The sequence below is a fragment of the Podarcis filfolensis genome (assembly GCF_964270895.1).
Source record: "Podarcis filfolensis genome assembly, chromosome: 3".
NCBI lineage: Eukaryota > Metazoa > Chordata > Lepidosauria > Squamata > Lacertidae > Podarcis > Podarcis filfolensis.
Genome location: NC_139606.1, coordinates 73,519,017 through 73,535,690, shown reverse-complemented (window position 1 = coordinate 73,535,690; position 16,674 = coordinate 73,519,017). Strand labels below are relative to the sequence as shown.

At 41.9% G+C, this 16,674-nt stretch overlaps 1 protein-coding gene across 2 annotated transcripts in view; it reads right to left on the bottom strand.

The window, feature by feature from the left end:
* Nucleotides 1-16,674, bottom strand: part of SMOC2 (SPARC related modular calcium binding 2) — a 133,047-nt gene that overhangs the window by 51,541 nt on the left and 64,832 nt on the right. For both annotated transcript variants that reach the window (XM_083606083.1, XM_083606084.1), the window contains 3 exons: nucleotides 13,899-13,946; nucleotides 5,319-5,369; nucleotides 4,367-4,441 (listed from right to left, as the gene is read on the bottom strand). In XM_083606083.1, coding sequence (XP_083462209.1) covers nucleotides 4,367-4,441; nucleotides 5,319-5,369; nucleotides 13,899-13,946 — 174 coding nt within the window. The remainder of the gene's footprint in view (nucleotides 1-4,366; nucleotides 4,442-5,318; nucleotides 5,370-13,898; nucleotides 13,947-16,674) is intronic.

Genomic DNA, 16,674 nt, shown 5'->3' with positions numbered 1-16,674 from the left:
AGCACCTGTCAGCATCCTGACTGCCATATTTCCCACTATTTGCAGTTTTGAAACAGTATTCAAGGCCTGCCCCACAGACAGCACAGTACAGTACAGTAGTCTAATCTGGACGTCAAAAGGGCATGGATGGCTGTGGCAAAGTCAGACTTTGTCACGAAGGGCTGCAGTTGATGACTTGGACTGCAACCCTCACCCAACTTATCTCAGAGCAAGTAACCATTGAATTCAATAGGGTTTACTTAGCAGACATGGTTAAGATTGTGCTAGAAGTTAGGTGTGTTTTATTCAAGCAAACCATGTAAGTTTTATGCAGGTACAAGGTTATCTTACAAATGAGAGAGCTCATTGGTTTACACTAAGATACATGATATAAAAATGCAATCATATCTGAATAAATCCATGTAAATCCATGTAAATTAATTCATTTGCCATTCCTGTACTTCCAACTGTTGAAATGCAAGCCTCAGATTTTATGATACTTTCCTGGTTGCGCTTAATAAAGTATGGAGGACAAGCAGATCCTACATATGAAAATAAAAAATGACTGGAGTTTCATTCTGGAGTTGCAGAGAAGTCATATAACGTAATTAAAAATACTACAGTGAAGATTACTATCTTTTTTGGCATTAAATTAACATACGCTATAAAATAAAATGACCAGCCTTGGAAAAGGGGGGAAAGCCGGCCAATGTTTCCACGGTAGAGGTTCCATAAAATAGTGGAACATCCTGAACACAAACGGTATCTCTTAGATGTTAAACAGAGCACTTTTAAAAAATGTTTTAGGGTGGGAGGGTCTTTAACCCTGGTGGGAGGCGAAGGCTAGAGATGCTGGAAGCCAGAGCTTATAAGTATTTCAAACTAATATGTAAAATTAAAGGATAAATGAAAAGGCTCGTAAAATGGGATTTTTGAAGATAGGGCGAATACTGCCATACATATATTCCAGCAGACTGGCTGTGTAAAGAAGCAATATATACAAGTTGCTCCAGGGAGGTCTGAGGAGGCTTATCTCCCCTCAGAAAAGGCAAGGAGAGGAAGACATAAAGAACAAAGAATTCATTTTACCAGTTCCGGCTTTCAAAGAACAAAACAAACAAGAGCAACCCACAAACTGAACCACTGCCTACCTGGCCAAGAAAAAGACATAGACAGAAGATGCTATCCCGTACATATCTTCTTCTTTTTAAATGGGAACACCCTATACATATCTTCTCAAGAGTAAGCCCCGCTGTGTTCAATGGGACTTACCCCCAGGTAACTGGGTATCTTTGACTGCAATCCTACACACGCTGATCTGGAAGTAAGTCTGACTGAACACAATGAGACCTTGAGGACAATTCTAACTGGGGAAGGAAGTGAAGAGGTGGACAATTTGCTCCTTCCAAACCCCTGTCACTTTGGGTGCAAGGTGGGGGGCAAACTTACTCTTCTCCCTCCACAGATACACTGTGGTCTCCCTGCAGTTATCTCGTTAGCTTCAAAAAGGGAATGGTTTCAGGGCCTCACACCGACTACCACTGTGATTTTCCACTGCTGGTGGCAAATCTGTGACAGCTCTGCTATTTCTGAATAAAAATACACAACCTTTCAAAACTAGATGTCTATGATGTTTTATGTAGCTACTTGAACAAGTTTCCCATGTCGTGTATGAAACAATAGGATGTCTTTGCTCTATTAGAGACAAGAGAAAAGGCTGCAATTGTAAAAACAGCTGAGTATTTCTTTGTCCTCAGAAACACCTCAAGAACCTTTCTTCATTATCTTAACAACTCGGTGAGGTACAGTTACGCCTTTAACTAATAGGGGACAGAGAATGGACAACCATGAGAAAAGTTAGTGAAGGGAGAACACACTTGTCTCTCACCCTCCTCCATACCCCGGGACAGCAACAAAAATGTTGGCTTCCGGGCTTTTTATGAGGGAAAAGGAAAGAGGAATCTTCAGGTGCCCATGGAAGTGACTTATAGGCCAGTGCTTTTCAACAAAGGTCTTCAAGGGTCCTGTGAGATGAGGGTCACTTCCACACCATGCATTTAAAGGACACAGCTTTCCCCAAAGGATACTGGGAGTGGTAGTTTATCCCTCACAGAGGTACAATTCCCAGCATCTTTAGCAAACTACAGTTCCCATGATTCTTTGGTCCTTTAAATAGATGACATGGATGTGACCAAAACTGCAGATACAGCCAAACCACTGTGCTTTTTGCACTCCCTCTTTTCAGGGGAATGTATTCACAGTGCCCTTGAAGAAGCCCTCTGTCAAAACATGTTGGGTCCGGTGACAAATGTTAAAGTGCAGGAGCTCATCATGACAGATTCCACAGCCACGCCCCCAGGGGGAGTCCAAACATGCAGGCAGCTTTGCTGCTCTGTTAAGTCTAATAAATTACTTCCTGGTGCACCTGAGTGTTTCTTTCTTTTTCCACCAGCATTTATGATCTCCAGACATTTCTTCCAGATTTCTGGTGGCCCTGACCTCTCTTCACTTCTCCTCACCCCTCAAATCTTTTAAGCCTTTACGCTGAGAACGCACTGGCAAACAGTTATGCCAGCAATAGGACTGGAACAGCCTTCCACCCTGGCTGGATCAAGTACATCTATTATGCCCTAGATAGGAACTGAAACATTTCTGCCAGATCCTAGGAACTGCTCTGCTCTATACAACAATTAATAGGATTGGACTGTTAGGCTGGCTTTTACAGCCCACAAAGTGCTACACTAGGGTGAATACTGGTTGCAATTTTGTTTTCGTTCGTGGTCTCTTGCATTTGCACACGTGAGACTCTTGAATAAGTAAAGTTGGTTCCAAACACAATAACTCCTTTGCTTTTGGCCCTAACTAATCTCCAGTGCAATAAAAATGAAATAAATACCACTTAAAATGAAGCATTTCTAGGCTTTGTTTCATTTTGTTTTACTCTCTCAAGGATGCTGTGTTCCCTTGCATATCAGTCAGAAAAATAACAATCTAAATTTCCAATACACCAATTACACGTTGTCTAAACAGTCCTTTTGTACTCTCTTTCTGACTCTCTGTGCCAAGAAAAGGGGAATAAAAAAAAGATGGCATTAGAGGATATTCCAGAATGGAGGGATGCTCCACACCATCACCATATTAAATGATGTGCTTCAGCAATGGAAGTTCTATACTCACAAGAAGGCTAGACAAATCTGCCCATTTTATTTTCTCTCAATTTCCCCCATTTATCCTAACGCCATGCATTTTTGTCTTTCTTTTTCACTTTATAGGCAGTTTCACCTACTACGTGAACTTCTGCACGCAATTTTCAGATAGAGAATTGCTCCACAAAGGTGAGAGAAGTGCAAATTACGGGGTACAGTTGATTTTTTTAATGCAAATTGGGAAAGGGGGTGTAAAAATGTGAACCCAACTGAATTTCTCCCCTAGTTCAGAATAATTTTTTTTTGTAAATTTTCAGGTATGCAGCCCAAGCTGCATGTGTGTAGCCAAACAGAAGCTAAGCACTTGGCTACAGCTGCCTCCACAGTTACTCTGCAAGTCTTACTGGTAAGGGCATAGTGTCATTCCAACCCACTCAATGGCAACATCCTTTTCCTGCTTCTGTGCACCCATCACAATACCTTTTCAATCACTGCTGAAGCTTAGAGATACTTGTGACATTCTTCAGAGGTGGGCTCATATACAGTCTTTGGGGGTTCATCAATGCCTGCCTCAAATGAATTCTCTTCAGATCAAAACCCAACCTGCAGAAGAATTTTTGGCTTCCTCAACCCACCCGTACTCATACTTTGCAAAGGACTGTACTCTATTTCTCTATCTTTCACAGAAGAATCTTTTATTTGAAGGCATCTTCTATTTGAAGAGCTGCCCAGTTAAAGAACACTAATAAGAGAAAGCATCAGCTGTGAAGCTGCCCATCAACCATCAACACCTTTACAGCAGACTGAGCAGGCATATGGGTCACAGGGTCACAGTCTATTCTAGTATGGTGAGATATATTGTATTTCAATTTAAATTAGAATAATCATATGCAAATTTTATGCAAATCTGTACCCCATTTCCCTCTTTGGTTTGGTGATGAATTTCCTTTTTTTTGGGGGGGGGGACACATAAGTGGCCACCTGTTTGATAACAAATATGAGTTCCAAGCTGGGGAGTGGTGGAAATGAAGGGTCAATCCCTGTGGTAACCTGTGGTAGCCATTCATGTCCTTCACCAAGTGTTAAAGAAGAAAGAAAGCTACAAAAATTAGATCCTGGTTAACTTGAAAGGATTATAAGGGGGAGGGGATAATATCTAAGTATGAAACTTAGCAAGACTCTGTTTTAATTTTAGCTTTATTAACTGCATCAAAATAATTATGCTCTCTCTATCATCTTACCAGAATTTTTATTGGTCTTATTCTGTCGGCTCTTTACTTGCTCAGTCCATAATGTAGGGTAACGCGATGCTATATCTAGAAAATTAAGAACAAAATGAGATCATTATAACAGAAAATGTAAGTGATGACAGACTAGCTTTATTGCAAGAAAATATTAAGTAACCTAATAAACACAGCAAGGCTGATTTCTTATTGAGAAACAAGTTTAGAAAAGGTTGAATAGTGATATTTAAGAGGAGATGAAGTGCATGTTATGAATAGAAATCATGTCTATATTAAATGACACTATAAATTGAAGATTTAATGGGATAGCCAGTGCAGTTCATATTCTTCAGTCATAAACCCTGCTGTGCTTATGAGGTCCATCACAGTTCCTTATTGAGCTATGTGAGCTTTGGAGACCAACAAAAATTCTTGTACCACCTTAAAGGCTGAAAGTGTATGTATTGTAGCATAAGCTTTCACTGATAGCATACAAAGAGAAGAAAAGCCTTGCTGGATCAGGCCAAAGGCCCATCTAGTCCAGCACCCTGTTCTCACAGTAGCCAAAAGCAGGCAGGACCCAAGTTTCAACAACACTCTCCCTACTTGGATTCCCAGAGACTGAGGCGCATTGCCTTTTAACAGTGGAGAAACAACACAACCACTGTGGCTAGTAGCTGCTGATAGCCCAGTTCTTCATGAAAGATTCCACTTCATTGCATGCAGAAAGTTACTTTCATCAAACATGTAAAAGGGCTATGTTCTTCTAGGATATCTCCCAGAAACACAAAAAATAGGCATCTTTTCTGCAGCATAATACTGTGAGCAAATGGTGTGTGTATGTATATAGATAGATGATAGATAGATAGATAGATAGATAGATAGATGATAGATAGATGATAGATGATAGATGATAGATAGATAGTCATTGTTTCCGTAGTCTTCCCATCCCATTTCCAGAAATGCTCACCTTCTTCATCACCTTGGGGCTGAGTCTCCAGTGCAGGAGCTGAAGCATCATCTGAATTCAGAATGGAAAAGATTTGCAAGGAGACTACAATTATGAGAGTAAGCTAAATAAGGGGACATACTTGACTGAGACTTAAAAAATGCATGTAGCCCAAGCCATCCAATACATAAGCAAATAATATCAGTGTTATCATATACATTTTTTTTTTAAAAAAAAACCTTTCACATTTGAATGGTACAAGCAGGACCTTCAACAAAATTTTGCCCTTCCTGTATAGGAATCCTTTTCCTCTCCCCTCATTGGATGTCTCTCCCCTGCCCCGCCAAGACTTCCAATCAGCATTCTGTGCCCCTGAGCACACTCAGCCCTCATTGGGCTGTTGGGAGGTGGGGTGGATCTCCACTCATTTAGAAGGGTCTCCTGAAACATGCCAATATTTTTCTTTTTCATTTATTTATTAGATTTATATACCACCCTTCATTAAAAGATTTCAGAGAGGTTCACAAGATAAATATCTCCCTTTTGTGCATAGATGGTGCTGAGGTAACGTTTCTTGATGCTCTGGCCAGTTTAGTCACTAAATCCAAAATGCATTTGCAGAGATTCCTGCTGTGTCAGAGAAAACTCATTTATTTTATTTCTTCTCATTTATACACTCCTTGATTCAAAACTGCTTTGAGGGTTTTCTTTTACAAAGGTTAATGTGGGCAGATCCATACAAAAAGCCATTTGCCAAATAATAAAGAGAGACACCTACACAGGAAAGAGTTTTATAAGAGTTCACATGGCAAACAGGTTGTCTGAATAGTCTGTCAAGAGCACAAAGTGCTTTTTGTGTGAAATCACAAGTGTTGGGGAAATGCACTTCTTCAGTCTGTGCTCTGACCACACAATGCTGACCATCCGTTTTCTCTGTGCTCAGACCAAGCAATACAGACCATCCATTTTGTCTGTGTACAGTCTGAAAGAAATGGCCTGTATGCAGCAGGCAACTGGATTTACAGAAACCGGGAACAAAAGCAGAGTTTGGCACAGCAAAATGCTGCTAATTCTTCTGCAGATTACACAAACAAGTTCTCTAGACAAGTTTTGATTTGCTTTCTTCCTGCATATTTCCTATACTCACGCTGCCCAACAAAGGAAAATACAGTATAGTAAAAATAGAAAGAGACCGATGTGTTGGTTCAAGTTAAGACCAAATGCCACAAAACCTTTGCAAAATCAAAGCACTTTGGGAAAACAATGCTTTCGTTATTTACATCGGGGGGGGGCAGTTTGTCTGAAATTCATCTTTTCACATAAGCAAGGATTGAGAATCTTACTGTGAGCCATGATGGCTAGGGCTGATGCAAGATGGCACTTCAGAAACCTACAAGTTCTCTAGTCTTGGAAGAAAGACTGGAATAACTGGAATGTTGTTGTTGTTTAGTCGTTTAGTCGTGTCCGACTCTTCGTGACCCCATGGACCAGAGCACGCCAGGCACTTCTGTCTTCCACTGCCTCCCGCAGTTTAGTCAGACTCATGTTTGTAGCTTCGAAGACACTATCCAACCATCTCGTCCTCTGTCGTCCCCTTCTCCTTGTGCCCTCCATCTTTCCCAACATCAGGGTCTTTTCCAGGGAGTCTTCTCTTCTCATGAGGTGGCCAAAGTATTGGAGCCTCAGCTTCACGATCTGTCCTTCCAGTGAGCACTCAGGGCTGATTTCCTTAAGAATGGATAGGTTTGATCTTCTTGCAGTCCATGGGACTCTCAAGAGTCTCCTCCAGCACCATAATTCAAAAGCATCAATTCTTCGACGATCAGCCTTCTTTATGGTCCAGCTCTCACTTCCATCCATCACTACTGGGAAAACCATGGCTTTAACTATACGGACCTTTGTTGGCAAGGTGATGTCTCTACTTTTTAAGATGCTGTCTAGGTTGGTCATTGCTTTCCTCCCAAGAAGCAGGCGTCTCTTAATTTCGTGGCTGCTGTCACCATCTGCAGTGATCATGGAACCCAAGAAAGTAAAATCTCTCACTGCCTCCATTTCTTCTCCTTCTATTTGCCAGGAGGTGATGGGACCAGTGGCCATGATCTTCGTTTTTTTGATGTTGAGCTTCAGACCATATTTTGCGCTCTCCTCTTTTACCCTCAATAAAAGGTTCTTTAATTCCTCCTCACTTTCTGCCATCAAGGTTGTGTCATCTGCATATCTGAGGTTGTTGATATTTCTTCCAGCAATCTTAATTCCGGCTAGGGATTCATCCAGCCCAGCCTTTCGCATGATGAATTCTGCATATAAGTTAAATAACCAGGGAGACAATATACAGCCTTGTCGTACTCCTTTCCCAATTTTGAACCAATCAGTTGTTCCATATCCAGTTCTAACTGTAGCTTCTTGTCCCACATAGAGATTTCTCAGGAGACAGATGAGGTGATCAGGCACTCCCATTTCTTTAAGAACTTGCCATAGTTTGCTGTGGTCAACACAGTCAAAGGCTTTTGCATAGTCAATGAAGCAGAAGTAGATGTCTTTCTGGAACTCTCTGGCTTTCTCCATAATCCAGCGCATGTTTGCAATTTGGTCTCTGGTTCCTCTGCCTCTTCTAAATCCAGCTTGCACTTCTGGGAGTTCTCGGTCCACATACTGCTTGAGCCTTCCTTGTAGAATTTTAAGCATAACCTTGCTAGCGTGTGAAATAAGTGCAATTGTGCGGTAGTTGGAGCATTCTTTAGCACTGCCCTTCTTTGGGATTGGGATGTAGACTGATCTTCTCCAATCCTCTGGCCACTGCTGAGTTTTCCAAACTTGCTGGCATATTGAGTGTAGCACCTTAACAGCATCATCTTTTAAAATTTTAAATAGTTCAGCTGGAATACCATCACTTCCACTGGCCTTGTTATTTGCAGTGCTTTCTAAGGCCCATTTGACTTCACTCTCCAGGATGTCTGGCTCAAGGTCAGCAACCCCACTACCTGGGGTGTACGAGGCATCCATTTCTTTCTGGTATAATTCCTCTGTGTATTCTTGCCACCTCTTCTTGATGTCTTCTGCTTCTGTTAGGTCCTTACCACTTTTGTCCTTTATTATGGCAATCTTTGAACGAAATGTTCCTTTCATATCTCCAATTTTCTTGAACAGATCTCTGGTTCTTCCCATTCTGTTGTTTTCCTCTATTTCTTTGCATTGCTCGTTTAAGAAGGAATAATAACTGGAATAAGACTCTTGAAACCTTACTGAAATGACCAGGGCTGTTGCCTGTGGACTGTGTTTTTTGCAAGCTGTATTTTGCTTGGATGTTGGATAGTAGTCAAAACCAAAGCTGGTGTGGATTTTAATCTTTTACAAAAACACCACTGTTCTAATCTGTTTTTACAGATAATTTCAGTGTTTTATTTTATATTCTTCTGATTTTTTTATTCTTTTGAAGAATATAATAATACTATTAGAGTTTTTCTTTTACAATCAAGTATAAATTTTGATAACTAACCATCTAAAATAATGACGATGTTCCCCAAACAAAAGGAACGCACTGATGCAGCTGACTAAATGATGTTTAAAAGGCCTTTCCAGTGTAGAGCAGGTGAGTCTCTCCAGAACCTTGCCATCATCAAGTCACAGTCCTGTACAGCAATAGTATACACTGCAACTGCACTGGCTTGTCATCAATAGTGGCCACTGCCAGAGAACATTCAAAGATGCCATGAGAATACCGACAACATTCTGTGTGAGGCTAGCTTGTGGGTAACTCAAGTAACCTCTCAAGGAAACAGCTGCCTCTGAAGAGTCTAGAAAGAGCCGTGTGTGTATGTGTGTGTGTGTGTGTGTGTGTGTGAGAGAGAGAGAGAGAGAGAGAGAGAGAGAGAGAGAGAGAGACTTTCTCTCATAATGTTCAAGCAATATTGCACAAAATGAGAGGAACACAGTATCTGGCAGATGAGAGAGAAAAGGCAAGAAGCTGACAAGAGGAAGCCAAGATTTTTTGGAGAGAGGACAGCTAGTCTCTTTTTGTGTGTACGGTGGCTACGTTGCTGAGAAATTTGTTTGAATTTGTCGAAACAAATACCCTTCTGTTTGCATCAGATTCCTAAAAGGGTGCCACAGGGCCTTTTTACATCATGCAAGCAACTTCGTAAATCATTATTTCATGGCTGGTTTTAGATATTTAGCTGAGTTACTGGCATCTCCCACAGACTCCGCTTGCCAGCAAACATTTCTCAGGTAAGAATCACAGAGGTGTTTGCTAGGATTAATGCTCTTCGGAGAGAGCACAATTTTTTTCAAGAATGCCAAAAATAATAATGATGAAGTAGTCGGTGAAGGGAAGGAAACTTGAATTTAGTCAGCTTCTGCTCCTGCACTTCTGAGCAGATGACTAGCACTAAGAGAGCTGCTGCCCTTCTTTGCTGTGTCCAACACCCCCACTGTCACCTAACGCCCCAGCAGCCTATGTATTTGCTTCTGCCACCATTACTTCCTTGGCAGCTGCTCAGCTGTGCATGTGGTGGGGTGAAATCCTGACATCACTGCTGCTGGACAGGATTAGGCTGGGGTGGCTGTTGGGTTAGGGGTTGTGAGGTTGCACCAGAAGAAGCACCAGAGTGGCAGTGGCAAGTCTCACTGGTGCAACCATGTGGCCCCCAACTGACTCACCCCATCCCCATTCCTATCCAGGTGTCAGGAGAGTGTCTCCATCCCACTGCAAGTTCTGGTGCTGGCTGTTCATAGAGTTTTGAGTTTGGGACGGGTTGGCTGTGTGCCCAAATCCCTTCCAATTCCTAGATCCAACAAGGATCCAATAGCTGGAATAGCCAAGCCAGCTTCTTGGCAATGGCCCACTAAGTATGGGTTGTTAAGGTAAGAAAGGAAGTGGCTCTCTGCCAGAGGCGGAATGGGTGGGTCCCACTCCCTCAATGGTCTGGTAGTTAGAAAGACAAAAGCCAGAGTTGAGGTGTGTGAGCGAAAAGCAAGAAGCAGGCTGGGCATTATCATTCCTTTTGGAGTGATAATGCTATAAGCCCCTCCATCATAGACTCAGGTTGTATATATGTTCAAATCAATCATATATCCTAAAGGCACCACAGTCTCCTTTGTCCCTCATTCCAAGGAAACTGAATTCTGTGTAAGCGCCTGGAACCTCACACTGCTTGGACATTAGGATGGCATGCAACCATATATTTGTGTGGACAGGCAGAGACCCCCCCCAACCCCATGCCATGGAAAGGGGGAGGATGTTGGGAGATTCCTTGGAATCTCCACCCGACTGGTGAATCCCTAGTGGAAGAATGACTCTGAGGTTAGACGGGAACCTCCAGGTATCCAGCATGGGAGGGGGCAAAGCCAGGATGTATTTTAGGGAGCCATGTAGGATCAGGGGGCTGCGCATGACCAGACAAAAAACGCCCCCCATTTGATGTGGGGAGTGGCCATTGTATGCACAAAAGTATATTGGCCATGTCTAAAGAAACATACATGGAAATGCACAAAAAGGCTTCCTTGACCTTCTGAGAGTCCTGCATACAGGGGGTTCGACTAGACAACATTTGGGGTCACTTCCGACTCTACAATTCTATGCTTTTATGAAACACAGATGCACAAATTACATGAATATGGACATTTTTTAAATGGAGGCAACAAAGCATCATGTTTTATATTTGTGGACTTTAAGATGAGGGTGGGGTTTTTTGGGGGGGTGTGAGACATTGCTGGGAGAAGAGGCCCACAAAATCCTAAATGCAAATAATACTAATTCTAATCCTATCTCCAACTTTAGTTTGACACTAAAAATAAAGTGTCATTTTTTTAAAAAACGGAGTGCCTTTTAAAGGTCTGATAACATTATATGGAATACGTATAGCAGATCCCTGCAAAAACTTTCAATGCAAAACATGCTGATCATACAAAACACATGTTGGCTCTGACTGGCAACTGGGCTCCCAAGACACCCCTTAAACATCATTCAAGATGTTTGAATGGTGAACATTGCGAAGTATTAAGCCTAACAGTAATTCTGCCATGTTTAGGTAAATAGGGTCTGGCAGCTGATTGGCCTCCGTGGCAGGAGTTGGCTTTATAAAGTTTCCAGATTCACACCTGGTTTTGTTCCATATATATCAGGCACTGTTTGTAGCTGGGGGCAGGTGATAAAACTTATTCATTGCTGCCCAGCCTCAAAATCCAGGAAACTTTTAAAGATGGGCACAGCGCATGCTGGCTACACAAAGTGCCAAAACAACAAAATTTATGATCTGTATTGAGTTTCTTCAGAAAGTTATGAACACCTGGAGCCTACGCATTTGCCTGGCAAATGTATCAAAGAAAGATTGTCCTCGAGTAATATATGCATAATTTATATTACTCAGTTTAAACAGCTACTGATTCTTTTCATAGGAGTAAAACATAAAATGGCAATTATTCCTACGGATCCTGTGCAGGATAATAAATTAAGGATAGTTACATAATTTCCCATCTGTCACATATCCTTAGCTTGGGCACTTAGAGGGAGGGAAAAACCCCACACATATTAAATATAGTTGAATATGCATTACCATTAATCTTGGCGCTAATGCCACCGACTACAGTGGGAGGTAAACTGGTCCAGACATATGAATGATTTTAGCACCAGCACATAAAAAGCTATAAGGATATATCATTAATAATAATAGCAACTGCTTGGCTCTGAATATGATCCATCAGTTTAAATCATTACAATAACTCATCGTAAGAGAATTTAGCCTCAGTTGCCACAGTGATGGATGAAATAATGGCACTGACATTTTGATCCTAAACCAAAATTGGCCTTACAAAAAGGTGCAGAATGGTCTGATGCACTAAGATGAGGGTTAATAGAGACATTTAAAAAAACAACAACCCAGCAAGGCAACAATTTAATGGAGAATCTACTTTTGATACAACTGATATTTTGAAACTAGAAAAGGTTTAATCTCAGATGAGTTAGAAACAATTGTCTTAGTTCAAGGAGGAAAATCCACAGCTTTCCATTCCCTTTTGCATAGCAATACTTATTTGGGCTGTTCTACTGAAATGATGGCTGAGGCCAATAACTTAGGAATATGGAGTGCTGTTTTTCTAGAAAAAGAGGTGTCAGAACTCACCATGAATCCCTCCCTTGTTGTCTTATAATTTCAATGGCTCCCACCTGAGAGGTGCAGGAACTGAGTTCCCGCAAGTTCTGGTTGGGGGGGGGGGAAGCCCTGGGAATATGGTCATAAGTCACTTATACATGACTAGTTCCATGTGTCTAGAACTGAAATAATTAGGTTGGGTGTAAAAAATAATTAATTCCAAAGGATGAAATGTCAGAGTACACAATGGAAGTCCACAAAGGGGAAATATGAAAGTAGAGGATAATGCATTTTTTAACTGGGGTATGACTTACCGACCTCATTAGGTAACTAATCCTGTTGTCTGGAAGCATTTAGGTTGCCCCTATATGTGGCTGCATAGGGACACGTGTGAGCATCCTGATGCCTGCCCTGAAAGGCTTGAGTACTTTTCTGAATGTCCAATTAGAACAAGAAGATCAGGGAATGTTCACAAAGTCTTGTCCCAGGTGGGATATCTCTCTCCAATGTGGGAAATAATTTACTGTGCCTTGAGGCAGGGGAAAGACGCAGAGGCAGTCACAGGACATGGCTAGCACAGGTCCTGCTTGCCTCAATCATGCTCACAAACATTCAAGCAGGGTGCTCACTTTTGCACAAATGCTTGTAGCTTTATGTGTGAACCTTCGCTACATCCCTTAGATAGTCACAGGACAACTGTGCTTCAAGGTTGTGGGGAAATGTGACAGTCATCTCAGGGCAATAATGTTCGATAGCTCTGGGACTCTTCCATTCCAGGATGAGTGAAAGCAAAAATATGTATACTGCTAAGATAACGTTAATACATCTGCTTGTCCGTAGGCATCCAACCTTATTTTTATTTGCAGTAGATTACCCCACAGGAATGTGCTCCAGCTTGCTGTTTAGAATGTCAGGGAGGAATATTTTTCAGGAGATTTATATCTACGGAAATCCACCAGGACGTGGCCTCTACTTGCCAGCAGGTTTACACCCAAAACTAAATCAAGTTACCTGCTTGAAACAACAGGCTGGTTAGAGTCTTGGCATTGAACTAGGGAGACCCAGGGTCAAATCGCCACCAATCCATCAAGCTCCCTGGGTAATATTCAGCCCGGTATTATCTCCTATCCTAACCTACCTCACAGGGTTGTTGTAAGGATAAAGTGGGGGAGCATACAAGTAAGTCCCGAGCCTACCATATGAAGCAGAAACATACCTTTGTCATGTTTAACTAGACATGGCAAAAAACATTGCAGGCAAATGTATATCACCTTAATCAGGGCAGACTGTGCCAATTGTTCACTGCATGCAGTGGAGATATATCCAGTGGAAAGCAGTTGGTGCAGACCTATCATTAAAACAATCGCTGCTTAATTTTCTAGGAATGAATGGTGTCGGATCTCACAGAATCATCTCTGTGCCCAGGCTTATCCTGTGCTGCTTCTATCAGGCAAAGATGTGTCCATAGTCAATGGAGAGGAAATTCCCTATTTCATTATAAGATATTTACCTGTTTTTCCTGTACCTTCACGTTGTGGCAGCTTCTCATTTAGGGAACCTAAAAGGTTGGAGGAGGGGGAAAGGTGAATTAGAGGAGGGAAAAGCAGATGTGTGATCAAGATCCACACAGTGGGTGGGATTCACTTAACAAGCCCCGCCAGTGGAAGCTCTGTGCAAAGACTGGCATTTGCACAATGGTACTTCCCACCCTCTTCCCTCATGCTCCCAAAACTGACTCCCCCAGAACAGTGCATGGGGGAGGAGAGGGAGATCACTCTGTCTGGCAGGCTGAAATACTTGTGCAGACAGAGCATTCATCATAGCATGACCATTGATTTCCAGCTTATACTTTTAAATCACAGTCAGCACACTTCTAAAGGACATGACTTCCTTCAAAGAATCCTGGGACCTAGATAGTTTTCCCCTTGCAGAGCTACCATTCCCAGCACTCTTAGCGAACTACAGTTCCCAGGATTCTGGTCGGAAGCCATGTGTTTGCAAAATGCACACTGTCAATCTGCCCCAAGAAGAGCGAGTTGGCAACCTTGGCAAGGTTGTGGTAATATATAAGAACTGAGGAGGGAAAGCAAAACAAATGATTCTGTGAAGCACTTACAGGATGCTGTTCACAGCTCCTATAGTGCTAAGCACATGAGGAAGAAACTATGCAGAAGCAAAGATTTTTGCACACAACTTCAGGGGAAACGTTAGCTAACAACAGGGTGTACGTACATCACGTTTTCCTGCAACCATTTAACACCTGTTTCTAAATTTCCGTTCCGTCTCCCAAGGGCTCAGTGGCTCTGGAATTTCTTTCAGTTCCCTAAATGTTGATATCTTGACTTAGGGAGCAGTAAAAATGTCTGTGTTGCATCTGGTACTTTTCAGCAGACAGTTTGTGGGGGATGGGAGTATTTATCTTTATGCTGTCTTTATGCTGCCAGGAGAGCACATTTGATTACTCTGTACCTCTCAAGTTGACTGGTTTTCTTACAATAGTAGACTAATGGGGGCAGGGGGAGCACTGGAGAACCTGTGAACTGTAATAATGCTTAGCGCCCATTGGACTGGAGTGTGCAAAGTTGATTTTAATATTGGTGGCCTAACTGTTTTTCAAAGATGGATCAATTGTAACAAACACAGCATAGCCTCATTTATCCAAACAGCCTTGTCCAGGAAACAGTAGGAACATGCAGATAACCAGGAGTTCAGATGCACAGGAATGTTGTATCTATAGAGTTACACTGTGACCTACGTGAGCTCATGTGGAAGGCAATGAGTTAGATAACAAATAACTGGGATTTCGGTTAATCTGCAAGAACAGTGTTGAAAGAGTTCAGTGGGTGGCATAATGCAGATAGACTTCAGTGAATCTAGTGAGGATTCAGGGGGAATACCAACAGGGTGTATAGTTTAGCTACAGGCAATTTCTAGGGGTACATCCAAGGCTATGAAAAAACCCACTGAAGGACCAAAATGTATGAGAACTGAAAGCAGGATTCACCTTATGTAGGGTTGCTCTGTGTCCAGAATTTCCTGGACATACCCGGAATACTGCAGCCAAAAGGAGTGTCCAGGCAGATTATCAGGGATAATCCGGATGTATGGCAACCAATGTCTGCAAAGTTATTTTTGCTGATTTCCCTCAAAAAATAGCTCAAAAAGTCCATTTTTTGCGATTTTGCAAGCTCAACAACTTTTCTGTACAGATTTTTGAAAGTTGGCAACTCCACCTAATGAGTCCTATTAGTGCAAGCCCAGCATGAGGTCTTCCACCTGTGCGATGGGTTCCCCCCCCTCCTTTCCCCATGATCCAGGTGCACTGAAATTGGCTCAAACTGGGGGAGAACCCTTAGAGTAGTGGTAGGGGGAGAGGAGGGATTGTTCAGCAATGTTGAATTCCACCTACAGACTATTGTATTACACGAAACCAAGTAATTAATTTATCTTCTAGAACCCTTGCAGAGGAAGAATATGGGATGTTTTCCCGAACTCCATAATGTAATGAATTTTAAATGAATATTACACAAATAAAGCTTATTTTTAAACATGGATCATGTCCATGTTTTGTGCAAGAAACACAAAAGGAGCTGGGGGCAGGGAGGATGAGCTTCAGCACTAATTTGATACATCCACGCTACCACCCAAGAAAGTATCATGGATGACCAAATATAAATATAAAACAGACTGAATTCTGTCTCGTAAAGCATCCAATAGTAAACCCATCAGTTTGAGCTTTTTGTGAAGACTCAAGGCTTTGAGTTAACTCAGAAGTTCAATGCTCTCCACAGTTAAAAGGGGTGAACTTTGACTAGATTGTGCCCACTTAAGGATTTAAAAATGCACTGGATTTATTGGAACACCTTCATCCACATATGTTTTTTATCACTGTTGCCCACAGTCCCTGAGCCCATTGATCTGACAATTATTCTCTTTGTGAGAGGCGGAGGCTAAGATCTGGGAACCAATTTTATTTGCATATCAAAAAGCAATTCTAGGCAAATTATCTACTAGAGTAACCAAGGCAGTTTCTGTCCCCCCCCCAAAAAAGCCAAAACCAAACTAGAAGGGATCTTGATAATCAGTATAATCAAAGAAAGCCTGGAGTTGACTAGGCACTAGCCATTTGGGGGAGTGAGCAGTATTTGATACTGCTTGGATGATAATCATCCAAATCTAAGTGACCCAATAATAGGTTTTTCCATAAGGCATGTACCACCACCTCTTTCAGTATCAATGGAACATGCCTCTCATTTAGAGATGTTCATTGCCCCAGTTTCCAGATA